The sequence below is a fragment of the Papilio polytes genome, unplaced genomic scaffold (genome assembly GCF_000836215.1).
Source record: "Papilio polytes unplaced genomic scaffold, Ppol_1.0 DF822067.1, whole genome shotgun sequence".
Classification (NCBI taxonomy): domain Eukaryota; kingdom Metazoa; phylum Arthropoda; class Insecta; order Lepidoptera; family Papilionidae; genus Papilio; species Papilio polytes.
Window position 1 is genome coordinate 4,798,399 of NW_013527137.1, and position 12,861 is coordinate 4,811,259.

Genomic DNA, 12,861 nt, shown 5'->3' on the forward strand with positions numbered 1-12,861 from the left:
CTCGTTCTGCGGGCCCTGCAGCACCGCGTCGTGCTCGCACCGCGCTATCAGCACCTACCACACCAATTATAACTACATATAAAAATATTATAATTAATAAATTGTCTCTAAATGTAAATCATACGGAAAACCTAATAAAGTCGACATTATTGTGTATCGAAGACATAACAATATATAGGCGAGGCATATCGAACAAAAATTTTTCACCGGTACTTTCTCTGAAAGGTACTATCAGTTATCAAGTTTAAAAGTACGTAATAAAATCATTTTATAAAAGTATAATAAGCACCATATTTTATTATAAAATAAACTAAACAGTATCACAAAATAAAATATAAACATTTAAATATTATTTAATACACCTACATTTAAGTGATGATTGTGTGAAATGAATTAGGCTACGTAAGCAAAGAAAGCAAAAATGACCCTAAATTTCGTCGCGCGATTTTGAGCTAAACTATTTAACTACATTGTAGTCTTAGACACCAAAAATCAAAAAAATAAAACGGTCCCCACCTGCAAGTATTACCTTTCGCATAAAAAAGGATTATCAAAATCTGTCCACTAGGGGCAGAGTTATGCCGCAACACGGATAAAAAAAAAACATTAGACGAATTGAGTACCTCCTTCTTTTGGGAAGTCGGTCAAAAATGTCTCTAGTGAAGTGTCAATTATGCCTATTCTATATATTTTGAATATCTTTGTTTCTATTCAACAGTTTCATTATTTATGGTGTTTACTTACAACACCATTATTCAAGTTCCACTTGCGGTAGCGGTAGCCGACGGAGGCGACTTCGCCCTCCTCCTCCTCTGATACAAACGGATTGGCCTCCGGGAACTTGTACTTTGCCTCAGTAGCTCCAGATTTCAACACCTGCATTTTATGCGTTATTAAGATAATATAATTACTTGCATAAAATAAGATAAACGATAAACTCCTTTACATTATAATAGAATGTTACACATTAGACATATAAAAGTTTTTTTACAGATATACAATGAATTGATTTTTATAATTTAGTAAAAGGGTTGTTACGTCATCAAAAAATAATTTTGAGGTTTTTAAACTTTTAAAAGTGAGACAGTAAACAACACTATTGGCATTAGATTAATTTTGGTTAACAATAAACGATAAATTTTCACTTCTAATTAGCTGCTTAATTATGGAGTGAAAATTTCTCGACCTATTTCTTTTCTCTTGGCTTTTCTGAATAACGAAATAAACCTGTTGGCTGAAGTTGTGGTTAATGAATGTAGCTTCCAAAGCGAGGTTGCGAGGAGAGTTGATAGAGTTGCCATCGTCCGCGGGCGGCTCTATTGAAGTCTCGTTCACAGTCAGCAAATCGAACTCAGTGTTGTCGCGCTTGTCCAAGAACAACTTATCACCTGGAAAGTAAATTAAGTTGTTTTTAAATTTTCTGCAGATGGAGTCGCGGACGAAAACTAGTATACATAACTAATGTAAGCATGAATTAATTATCATTGTGTTAAAAAAATAAACAAAACCGATTTCTAGGTGAAAATTTCCAAGTGTTTGTGTACTATTTTGATGTAAAACTCAAAAACTTAGGACTAAATGACAGGTATTCCGTAATACAAAATAATAATCACATGAATCGGATCTTTCATCTCAGAGTTATTAATGTGAATATAAAAAAAAAAACAAACAAATTAGGAACTTTCTCCTTTTTGAAGTCAGTTATAAACACACAATTACTGCCTTATTTCCTGAGTTAGTTAGAAGCATTGAATAACTACACGAAACAATACTTACCGATTTTTTCGATTACAATATCCCAAGAGTAGTTGGATCGCGTGCAGCACATAATAGTTGCCAATATGGCGTCGGTCGCGTACACCGTCCCCATAGTCTTACTGAGACGTCTGATCACTGGGTCATCTGTAGTTGTCACCTAGTAAAGGAAAAATAATTACTCAACACTTTTACATTCTACAATTATAGTATCTAGTCGTAATATTTTTATAGAAATTAATTTCACTATGGTAGGCTAGTCATATTTTTTATTATGTTGTAACTTTTTTGCTTCCGTACTGTGTGGGATTAAAGATAACAAAAGTAAGTAGCATATTATTTCTTCCAGACTATCCTCTACATGTAATGTATGCCAAATGTAATCAAGATACATTCAGCAGTGTAAGCTACAAACTTTACGAACATCCCATCAATCTAAACTTTCGCATTTATAATATTAATGTGTAAATAAGCTCTGAATCTGTTTAAGTAAATGTCACACTTGTACTATGTTAATATTGAGCTGCAGTTTAACAACTTAACTATGTGAGCTTTTTGTAAGTTGCTGTTGATACTTATTCTAATTGGCCCAAACAAATTCAGGCTATGGGGAGGGATGAATTGCATGTTACAAGGAGAATGTTAGTTATGAGTGTGGAAGGGTACACCGGTAGAGGTAGACCTAGAATGAGATGGATGATTGCATAAAAGGTGCATGATCAAAAAGGGAGTGATGACTGAAATGACGTATGATAGTTATTTGGACAAATGCATGTTGCGCCGACCCTACGGGAATAGGATAAGGAGGATGATGATGAAATTCAGGCATGCATCATAAAATTTATGTAAAAAGTTACCTACCGTATGGAAGATACGGTCAATACGCTGCAATGGCTTCTCATGTTTGACATTAACACGATCATATCCCTTGTCATAGTACTCCAGTGTACCGGAGCATACAATATCTTCACCTGGAAATTGTATACATGAAATTGTAATAAAATTATGCATTGAGAAGACATTTAAAAATACATCAAACTTAAGAGATGTGAAAGTTATTTACATAAATAAATGTTTGAAAACCTACATTATTACTTTGTGTAGATATTGAAACTCCTTTCTTATTACAACTAAAGATGAATACATATAGAATCCGAGTTAAAAATGTTCTTACAAACCTTCCTTAATTCCTGGCAACGAGAGCTTAGCAAGACGAGGGAAGTCCATATCCTCGATTGTGACCCATGTGGGTCTAACAGTGACAGATGCATCTCGGATCTTCATTGGGGCACCACGCTGACCCCATCTCTTACCAAGCTTGCGATCTCGTTGCTGTATGAAATACCATAGCATCAATTAACAAATGCAGTTTGTTTAAACTTTTGAATTATACTGTGTAACTCAAAATTTAATTGAACTTTTAATTCCACATACTATTTCCCCATTTTGTCGAGGCCAAGACCTGCTTTGGGCGACTGCACCAGGGCAGTAAGTATTTAGCTATAGTCTGTATGTAAACAATCACTGTTTATAAGTCTGATCTATATCACAAGTACTAGCAAACTTATTTGCAGACAAATTTGAATTACATTTAATATTCTTTGACTATTTTGGAGTTCAGAAGTATATAATATACCTTGTTCAATGTAGTCATGCCTCCAGGTGTGCGAGCGCCTCTGGCACCACGACCTCTCTGACCACGGCCTCGCCCGCGTTGATATGGTGGCTTCTGAACTCTGGTTGTATCAACCAAATGGAAAGTACTCTCATCCTCATCATGGAAGTAAGCGTAAGAAGAACCAGGGCCAAACTGTGAAGCGTACTTATCTGGAATACGTGCAAATGTTGTCAATATGGGACGACTACAAGCTATGTAATACCAATATGACATAACCTCAAATGTTTTAATCGCGACTAAAGTTGTATTTCATTGATATATTTGTTGATAGAACTTACTTTGATACTTTTTGTCTTGTACCATAGTCCAGTCACTAATCTTTCCTAGTCGGTCGCCTTTGCTGAATGGTTGATAGGGCATGTCCCTAAATTGCTCCGGCATTTCACAAGGTCCCCATCCTGTAGGATTATCTTGAATAATCGGGGCTATAAAGCGTATCGGCTCTTCGGCCGGCAATACATGTTCGGACATCGGGATAATTCTTTATTTTAGAATTCAGTAAATATTTTAACTTGTTCAACTTCTGTATAAACTTGCCACACGACACTTTCGCGTAAAATTGTAAATGTCTCATCGGTGTTGCCCACTAAAAAATTAATGATTAGATCTAAACTGAACTGAACTTAGCAAAGACCTATTTCGTATGGGCCATGTTTTATTGTACCTATGAGATATTTGCCATTTTGGATTTCATGGTTATGTTTAACTCAAAAAACAATACGTGTTTTTCTGAAATTGGTAAAACAGTGGATTTATAAATTATTTATTGTTTAATAGATCGTTTTTGAAAAACAGCTTTGCAATTTCGCCTCTGCGAAGATGCGAACGAACGGTAACTTATTCATTCATTTCACACTTGACTTGAAGTGAGTGAATGACTGTACGGAACGGGCAAACAGAGTTTAGTTTATGATTATGACATGTAAAGTAAATTGCAATTGCAGACACGCTACAATATTTTTGAAAATGTAGTGTTTTGTTTTTAATAAAATGTTAATTAAAAAACAAATGTGGGTGTTGATGTGTTGGTAACGATGTTTATGATAATGATATTTATTTTAACTTCTCACAAATCTGAGATTAATAAAATAACCTCATCGTTTGTTTTTCTTTTAGGATTTGTTGTTATCTTGTTTTTTTTTTATTATTTTAATTAAGTACGTGATTTTTATTGATTATCCGATAAGTTTATAACGTTTATAAAAACAGTTATTAGTAACCAGTAGCTGCAGAGCTGAGAGAGAGATAGAGATAGAGCTGTAGAGGAAATGCAATAAAATATATTAAATATGTAAGATAAAAAGCAAAACGGTAACAAAGTATGATTTGGAAGATTAATTATACCTACTTAACCACATACTATACTTGCCATAAACATTCAAGTCAACATAAGTATGTTGTAGAAATAAGTATTTCTTAAAGCAGAATTATTTAACTTTTAAATTAAAAGTTTAATGTTAAGGCAAGTCTAGTCTAAATCTCTATACCAGGTTCCCAAACATTCTTTAACTAAGGTTATTACCTAATTGAAAAAAGGTACAATCACGGAAACCCACGATGTTCCATTTACAGAAAAAAATCACTTGTTCTTTGCAACGAGTCAAACTCCGCATATTCTTACAAATAGCCAATTAGCTAGCATAAAAAGCATTTAGCAGTGTACTTGTTTCGATGCGTTCAAACGAATAGATAAACTTTAAGATTGAACACCGCCAGATTTCCTGATTGTACATTGACGAGTTGTTAAATATGTTACACTAGCTTTCGCCCGCGACTCCGTCGGCGTGGTATTTAAAAAAAACAAAACCAAGTAGCCTATGTGTTCTTCCAGTCTATCCTCTACATCTATGCCAAATTTCATTGAGATTCGTTCAGCATTAGTATGATTTTAAGTATTAGTATGATACGTTTTGCGCCGACGAGATAATTTTATTTTTTCACCTTTCAGATGACATCAAAATATTGTAGCAGAATGAATTAAATGATCGTTACTGTTTTACCCGAAGACTCCTGAAAACCAAAGGTACATATTTAATTTATTGCTTATAATAATAATTCACTTGTTTATTCATAGTCTCACAGCCAAAGAGCAGCACAAACTGTGCCGACCCTCCGTAAGGGATAAGGGCAAGTGGATGATGATTCATAGTGTCACAGTGATTCTATTATATTACTAAGTAGCTATCAATAACATTGCAGTAAATAATAATTACATGCGTCATTACTCATAACAGTTGCAGTAAGGATGGGATTCGGTTTGCGGACGTTGCGAATTGCAATAGGAGATAATGGCTCTAGGTTCATGTGAAAATAACCGTTGAACTCAATATTATCTGATCCGAAGATAAGATAGTTTTAATTATTTTAAAAGAGCATGTGCATCGCCTTTTAAGCATTCTGCATATAAAAATGTCGTAGTAGAGCAAATATAGATCGACATTGATTATTGGCTTGATGCATGCCAATCAAATTTATTGTCATTGACAGTACCGTTGACCGTGAGCGAGTTCAGATTCATTTACAATCTGTAGCTTTAGGCATAATTTATAAGTCTTCTTGTTAAATATAACAGGAATGTCGTTACTAACTTATCTAACTTTGTACGTGCCTCATTTCGTTTAGACTAGGCGTCATTATAGCTTACACAGTTCATATTGGCCTTATCATAAGTACACCTAAGAGTAATAGGAAACTTATACAAAACAAAAACATAGGCCTTTGTGCAGTTGTTTAATCTTTGGACAATTCGTGGAACATTTTTTTTATCTCTCACAAACGTTTTTTAAAAATAAGACAAAATGTGTTATATGTATTGATTACAACAATGTTGCTATAAGGGCTGAAATACACGTCTTGATAATATTTGTGGCGGCTGTTTGGCTTCTATTTCATGTTAATATTAAGAAGAGGAAACCTCTTTGTTTTTGTATGTATTTAAATAACTCAGAAACTGCCAGGCCGATTTTTAAAATTCTTTCACAATTAAAAAAGCTACGGCATCAGTAACATAGGCTATATTTTTTAATGCCATGGAGACGAAGTCGCGAGCAATAGTTGTTTAAATATAGTATGATGCAATTCATTTCGAAATTAATTCATTAGACCCAGACATCGTCGGGGACTCCCGATATTTTTTTTTGTACTGATACCGTGAGGAATTTTGAAATACTAACCTTAATCGACCTTATATTAGTTACTAGCTTTTGCCCGCGATTTCGTCCGCGTGAAATTAGAAAGTTAAAAACTTACTTTGCGTTTCAACCGATTACCAAAAATATTAACTTAGTAGTAATCTACGTAATAACAGAAATCTACTGATACAAGATTCCAAATTTCTTATTGTTTTCCCTGCTTTATTATATTAAAGAAGATTGATTTGTATTTAAAATAAATCAATAACCACTGGGCAGATTTAAAAAAAATCTTTCACATATGAAAAGCTATTTTATCGCTAAGTAACATAGGCTGTATTCTCTATTACTTATAAATTCCACGTGGTCGAAGTCGCAAGCAACAGCTATAAGTTCATTACTTTATTGTCAGTGAAGAGTCTGTTATTGTTTGAAAATTTGATTCTTCAGGTTTACCATGAGACCATAATATACTGTCAATGCAAGGTCGAGAAGCGAAATGAGTAGCAATTCAAACCACTTTTATTAAATTTCCCTAATTTTTAAACTTATTCTTACACATAAGTCCCAGGCACAACTCTCGGGGAAAGCCCTTAAAGAATTGTTGAGGGCCGTTATAAGCGATGAATATCTTTGAATTTGGCCAGTGTAATTTCATCATTCGTTTGCGTTACTTGTGCTTGTGCGTCTGTGAATATTTGTTCTTTAATATTTCATAATATTGAAAGTGTATATTTTTTTAATTCAGTCTTTTCTTTTAAGACAATGGAACGTGGCAAAGGTGCACAGTATCTTGTAGCGTTTTCTGGTAAGTTGTAATCTCTTTTAACTATAAAATTAAATGCTCTATTAACAATTGCAGATAAATTACTATGTTATAGGGAAAAGTTTTACATTTAACGTAAATAAAAATAATAATAAATCTTTACAGTATCGCTGGCAACACTGACGATGGGTGCGTCGTCGGCGTGGCCCACAATCGTGTTGCCGCGTTTTAAGGGAAACGAATCAAGTATTCAAGTCACAGATGTAAGATTTAGAAGCGGCTAGTATAGTAATTTTTAATCTAGGATAAAAATCTTCTAATCGTGAATTTCCACTGCTAAAGCTCCTGTATTAATGCTGTCTCAGGTTTTTGAAGGAAAATAAAAGGGACGATAATACGTTTTGTGTGATTGCGTCGCAAAGGAAACCAAGTCCTAAGTTGCTAATTGCTATAATTCCGAAATATCTTTCCAAATCCACTTGATGATTTTGATGGGACTCACTGCAAAGAAGTGAGCGTGATAATCGAAATTATTATATTTCAATGTTATTAGTAAAAATTTTATGCTGAACAAGTCTTTAAATTGGAATTAACGGACATTTCTGGGATGTAGTGTAAAATAAATCAATTTGTAGATATTTAAGAAATTTTACTATCACATAATACGATATGTTAAATATAGAATATGTTTTTTTTTTTAACATTGTAGGACGTTGTGTCATGGATGGTGGCAGTGAGTCCATTGGGTTTTCTGTCCGGCAGTCTGGTCACTCGGTACATTTCCGACAACTTTGGACGCCGGGCCACTGTTCTAGGCAGTGCAGCGCCTTTTACACTTGGAACGGTGAGTGAAAACATTTAAAAAGATGGGGTTGAGATAGAGAGGCATTTGCCGTTTTACATACTGACTAGCTGTCGCCCGCGACTTCGTCCGCGTGGAAGTGGATAGCCTATGTGTTCTTCCAGAATATCTCCTACATCTATGCCAAATTTCATCAAAATCCGTTCAACTGTTTAGGCTATAAACTCCAACAAATATTAATTTCATTCATCTAAACTTTCACATTTATAATACTAGTAAGATAGTAAGAAGTAAAATTGCTATAAAATTGTATATTTTTAGATGTTCGTGATATATGCTGCTTATGGTTGGATGCTTTGTATTACAAAGTTTCTTTGGGGATTTGGAACAGGCATGTTATCTACTGTAAGTATTTAAACATACAGTTTTGTAACACTCCAGTGGTAGGGCGCTTTAGGGCCGCCCAGGGCGCCTGATAGAAACTGTCGCCCTACAAGTCAGCGAATTACAGTGGTCCAGAGCCCATAGCACTCAAATACTTATAACATTTTTGAGTATAAGACTACTAACCCGTCATATATTTTTTTAGAGGGACATAATCTGTACTAATAAAAAGAGAAAAGATTTTTATTTTTGTATGTACTGAAATAGCTCAAAAACAACTGGGCCGATTTTAAATATTCTTTCCCCGTTAGAAAGGTAATTTTGTGTCTGGTAATCTGTGAGTAACATAGGTCACTAAGATAAATTACCATTGCAACGGTAGCATGTGCTATATTTTTTAATTCATGCGAGCGAAAGTATTATATACTAGCTGTTCCCATGGGCACGAAAATTATAAAAATTTCATTTTATTGTTCATATTTGTCAAGTTATCAATTGCAAATGTCAAAATGACATATTGACAAAGCATGGCAACCTTGCTTCCTTGATGTTGGCAGCAACTTATGGTCTCTTTCCCACATTAGGGTTTTTATCCAAAATTTTTACCCCTAAGTTCAATGGCGTGAAAATATATAGCCTAAAGCGTGACGTAAGTGTAGGGTATTTTTATAAAAAAAAAGAGTTATTTGAAAATATGCTGTGATTGCTGACATCTTAGGCAACAAAGAAGTGAAGTGAAGAAAGAAGTGTGTGTTTACGCTTTATTATAATAGTATAGAGTATAGATTTCACCATTTTTTTTCCAGGTGATCACAATGTATTTAATAGAAATATCATATAAGGAGCTGAGAGGATCATTGAATGTATTTACAAGATTTACCTTTAACTTTGGCAATTTGCTAGTGATGTGTGTTGGTCCGTTTCTATCGTATTCAGTTTTGAATTACTCTTTGCTCCCTTTGCCTGTGATATTCTTTCTCGCGTGTTGGTGGATACCAGAATCGCCGTATTACCATCTCAAAGAGGGTCGAGTGGACGCCGCGAGAGAAGAACTGGCGAAATTAAGAAATTCAGACGATATTGTGAGTAATTAAATTTACAGTTTAAAAATACTTGATAATATATTGTGAAATTAAATTTTAGCGAATAACACTAGATTTGGGGACGCAGTCCGCGAGAATTTAATAAAACAAAATCAAATAGCCCATGTGATCTTCCAGACATGCTACATCTATACCAAAATTCATCGTGAATCAGCTGTTTAGAAATATCTTACTAATATTATTAATGCGCAAGTTAAGATGGATGGATGGATGTTTGTTAGAGTTTGTAGCCTAAAGGGCTAAAGAGATCTCGACGAAATTTGGCACAGATGTAGAGGATAGTCTGGAAGAACACATAGGCATAGACTTTTGTTTTTTTTAAATTCCGCGCGGACGGAGTCGCGGGCCAAAGGTTGTATCTTTATAAACTTTCGCATTTATGATATTAGTATTTTATTAATATTGATAAACTTTTTTTTTTTAATTCCAGGCATTAGAAGAAGAATTGCAGATAATACAAGATGGTGTCAAAAACGAGATGCGTTCTTCAAGTTCGGCAAAAGAATTGTTCAATGGCAGACAATACAGAAAGGCTGTGGTTATAGCTGTTGGTACGTAACGTTAGATTTACTTTTTTTTAAGAGGAATTCGATAGTTAGACATCTACCATATACTAATGTCATAAGTAGGAAATATCTTTAATATGTAATATCTTTGTATGTATTGAAATAACTCAAACATTCTTCTCTCTCTCTCTCTCAAAACAAATTTTTCAACATTAGAAAGTTAGGTTATCGCTGGGTAACATAACCTATATATTTAAATTTCACGTGGATGAAGTCGCGAACAACAGCTATGGTATATCATATGATGGTCGCGGAAGATTGCATAAGCGTTCCCGTGACCCAGCCACAGGCGAACAGAAGGGACACCGCTGGGTTTTTAGTGGGTATTCCGGCCATTTTCCATCTTCTGGCCGGCGAGTCCCACATACCCCCTCCCCCTGGTAAGGGGGGGGATGCGTAAAGGCATTTTCCCAGCGTGAAAAAAAAAAATGGTATATCATATGATGTACTAGCGTCCTCCTTATTATACCATTTTCTTGGTCATGACAAGAAACTGATATACGTTTGTGATTTTCTTATATAGTTGCATATTGAAAATGTTTCAGGTTTGAAAATGACTCAAATCCTGACCGGCGGCATGGCGATACAGCAATATTTGATAATTATTGTACAAGAGAGCAAATTCAAAATGGCGCCCGCGACTATAGCTATCGTGTTCGGAGCTGTCAAGTTTGGTGTCTGTTAGTATATATACAGATTTACTTGTATTCAAAATTTAATAATGTAATGAAACCATCAATTCCAAATGATATCAGAACTGTTGTATAACGAAAAGAGTCATAATCAATTTCTATTATTATCATTACTAGGTTTTTTGCTTGGTCTGTGCAGAATTAAAAAAATGAATAAGTAGCCTATGTGTTCCAGACAATGTTCAATATCTATAAGAAAGTTGGAGATATGCAAATGGAAATTTATAATATAAATTAGAAGTTTGTAAAAAAGTAGGGTTGTAACGGAACTCCGCTTCCGCATCCGCAAGTGCGGAACTTCCGCAAGTAATGATAAATCCGCATCCGCCTTCGTTAAAATGGCTTCCGTTACAACCCTAGTATATAAGAGATATTGTAGAAAATTATAGAATTACGATTAACTGACAATTTTTTTTTCCAGCTTTAATATCATCTATTTTAGTGGACAGAATTGGACGTCGACCGTTAATAATTCACTCGCTTGTTGGTACCGGCGTCTCATACTTCATCGTTGGTTCTTATTTCTTCTTTTTGGAAGTTGTACGAATCGAACACGAATCCCTCAGCCCTTACGGAATTCTCACTTTCATTGGCATCCTCTTTTCAACAATTATATCCACTTTAGGGTTCAACTCCGTTATAGGTATTGTTCCCGCGGAAATCTTCCCTATGAACGTAAAAGCGGTAGCTATGTCGTCATTAAATATCTTAGGGGGGTTATTAGGTTTCGTTGTAGGTAAAGGTTACAAATATATGAAAGATTTGTTAGGATTAACGGGTGTTTTTTGGATATTTGCTTTTGTGACGTTCAGTGGCGCTGTTTTTACGCATTTCTTTGTACCCGAAACCCGTAATAAGAGTTTATATGACATACAAATTTTATTACAAGGAGATTTATATATAGAAAATGTAAATAAAAAGAATGATCTGGTATCAGATGAAGAGACTGAGTTGACTGAGTTGAACGGAATTAACGATGTAAAGAATAAAATATAATATACTAGCTTTCGCCCTCGACTCCATGTGGAATTAAAATAAAAACAAAAGTAAGTAGGCCTATGTGTTCTTCCAGACATGTTCTTCACCTATGACAAATTTTATAGAAATCCGTTCAGCCGTTTAGACAACAAACTCTGACAATCTTCCATACATCCATCCATTTAAACATTCGCATTTATAATATTAGTAAGATTAACATACTTATAATCATTAAAATGAATACAACAGCCGAATTTTGAAACGAATCTTAAACATTTCGCTTCGTAAACGCCGTTTACAATCTGACAGACGTTAAAATGTTAATTATATTTAAGCGTGACCTTATCACATAAGACAGTGTTTATTGTTAAAATGTTGATTCAGTATTCGGACTGTAAGTTTTATATAAAATTTATAATATTTTTAATAATGCTATATTAATATGTTAAGAGAAAGTTAAAAACTAAAATGTATTCTCTTGCTTACCAAATACGCTAAAATGTTTTGTAACTATTATTTTTAAGAATACTTAAGTATTAATGTAAATTTGTAAAACTTAGAGCACACCTTTTGACGACTAAAAAATCGCACAACTGTTGTGCGATTGTGCGCGTCCATATAAGGGGCCGTCCATAAATTACGTCATCGATTTTTTCAGACTTTAAACCTCCCCCCCTACAATCATCCTATCGTCGTTTCCTAATAACCCCCCCCCCCACTTCCCCCAAAAGTTGACGTCATTACCAGTTTGACGAAATTAAAACATTGCAGATTTGAGAAAAATAGGGTATTATATGATTAAAACACTTGGTTATAGAATCACCTTTATTATTTTTACTTGTATGTTTATTATGAGTTATTTTAGTATTGTACGCGCCTTAGCCACCTCTCACATTTGCAGTCTCACTAGGTGTGCTGGAAGAAATTTTAGAAATAATCTTTTTGTACGTGAACAACAAACTATAAATAAATAAATAAGAATGACGTCAATTTCGAAACACCCCCC

The 12,861-nt window shown here is 34.4% G+C and overlaps 2 protein-coding genes across 4 annotated transcripts in view; one reads left to right on the forward strand and one right to left on the reverse strand.

The window, feature by feature from the left end:
• LOC106106871 (eukaryotic translation initiation factor 3 subunit D) overlaps nucleotides 1-4,015 on the reverse strand; it is a 5,358-nt gene extending 1,343 nt beyond the window's left edge. The window contains exons 1-8 of the mRNA XM_013287530.1: nucleotides 3,712-4,015; nucleotides 3,392-3,582; nucleotides 2,934-3,087; nucleotides 2,617-2,726; nucleotides 1,777-1,915; nucleotides 1,228-1,388; nucleotides 745-876; nucleotides 1-54 (exon numbers count right to left, since the gene is read on the reverse strand). Of these exons, the coding sequence (XP_013142984.1) occupies nucleotides 1-54; nucleotides 745-876; nucleotides 1,228-1,388; nucleotides 1,777-1,915; nucleotides 2,617-2,726; nucleotides 2,934-3,087; nucleotides 3,392-3,582; nucleotides 3,712-3,904 (1,134 nt within the window). The 5' untranslated portion in view covers nucleotides 3,905-4,015. The remainder of the gene's footprint in view (nucleotides 55-744; nucleotides 877-1,227; nucleotides 1,389-1,776; nucleotides 1,916-2,616; nucleotides 2,727-2,933; nucleotides 3,088-3,391; nucleotides 3,583-3,711) is intronic.
• A 336-nt stretch (nucleotides 4,016-4,351) lies between these two features.
• Nucleotides 4,352-11,928, forward strand: LOC106107314 (facilitated trehalose transporter Tret1-like). 3 transcript variants are annotated; one of them, XM_013288119.1, is made up of 10 exons: nucleotides 4,352-4,461; nucleotides 5,382-5,456; nucleotides 7,327-7,372; nucleotides 7,496-7,593; nucleotides 8,040-8,174; nucleotides 8,454-8,537; nucleotides 9,323-9,598; nucleotides 10,050-10,170; nucleotides 10,731-10,865; nucleotides 11,299-11,928. In XM_013288119.1, exons 3-10 carry the CDS (start codon nucleotides 7,330-7,332, stop codon nucleotides 11,871-11,873), a joined length of 1,467 nt encoding a protein of 488 aa, XP_013143573.1. In that variant the 5' UTR covers nucleotides 4,352-4,461; nucleotides 5,382-5,456; nucleotides 7,327-7,329; the 3' UTR covers nucleotides 11,874-11,928. The 3 variants fall into 3 exon arrangements, with proteins under 3 accessions (XP_013143573.1, XP_013143574.1, XP_013143575.1); XM_013288120.1 differs by having other exon boundaries at nucleotides 4,425-4,443; XM_013288121.1 differs by lacking the exon at nucleotides 4,352-4,461 and adding an exon at nucleotides 4,737-4,752.
• The last annotated feature ends 933 nt before the right edge of the window (nucleotides 11,929-12,861 follow it).

Excerpts from the sequence above, each read along its gene's own strand:
- LOC106107314 (XM_013288119.1), top strand. The coding sequence starts at position 7,330 with ATGGAACGTGGCAAAGGTGCACAGTATCTTGTAGCGTTTTCTG. Across the intron at positions 7,594-8,039 it reads CAAGTATTCAAGTCACAGAT|GACGTTGTGTCATGGATGGT; the intron begins GTAAGATTTAGA and ends TTAACATTGTAG. Across the intron at positions 8,175-8,453 it reads CGCCTTTTACACTTGGAACG|ATGTTCGTGATATATGCTGC; the intron begins GTGAGTGAAAAC and ends GTATATTTTTAG.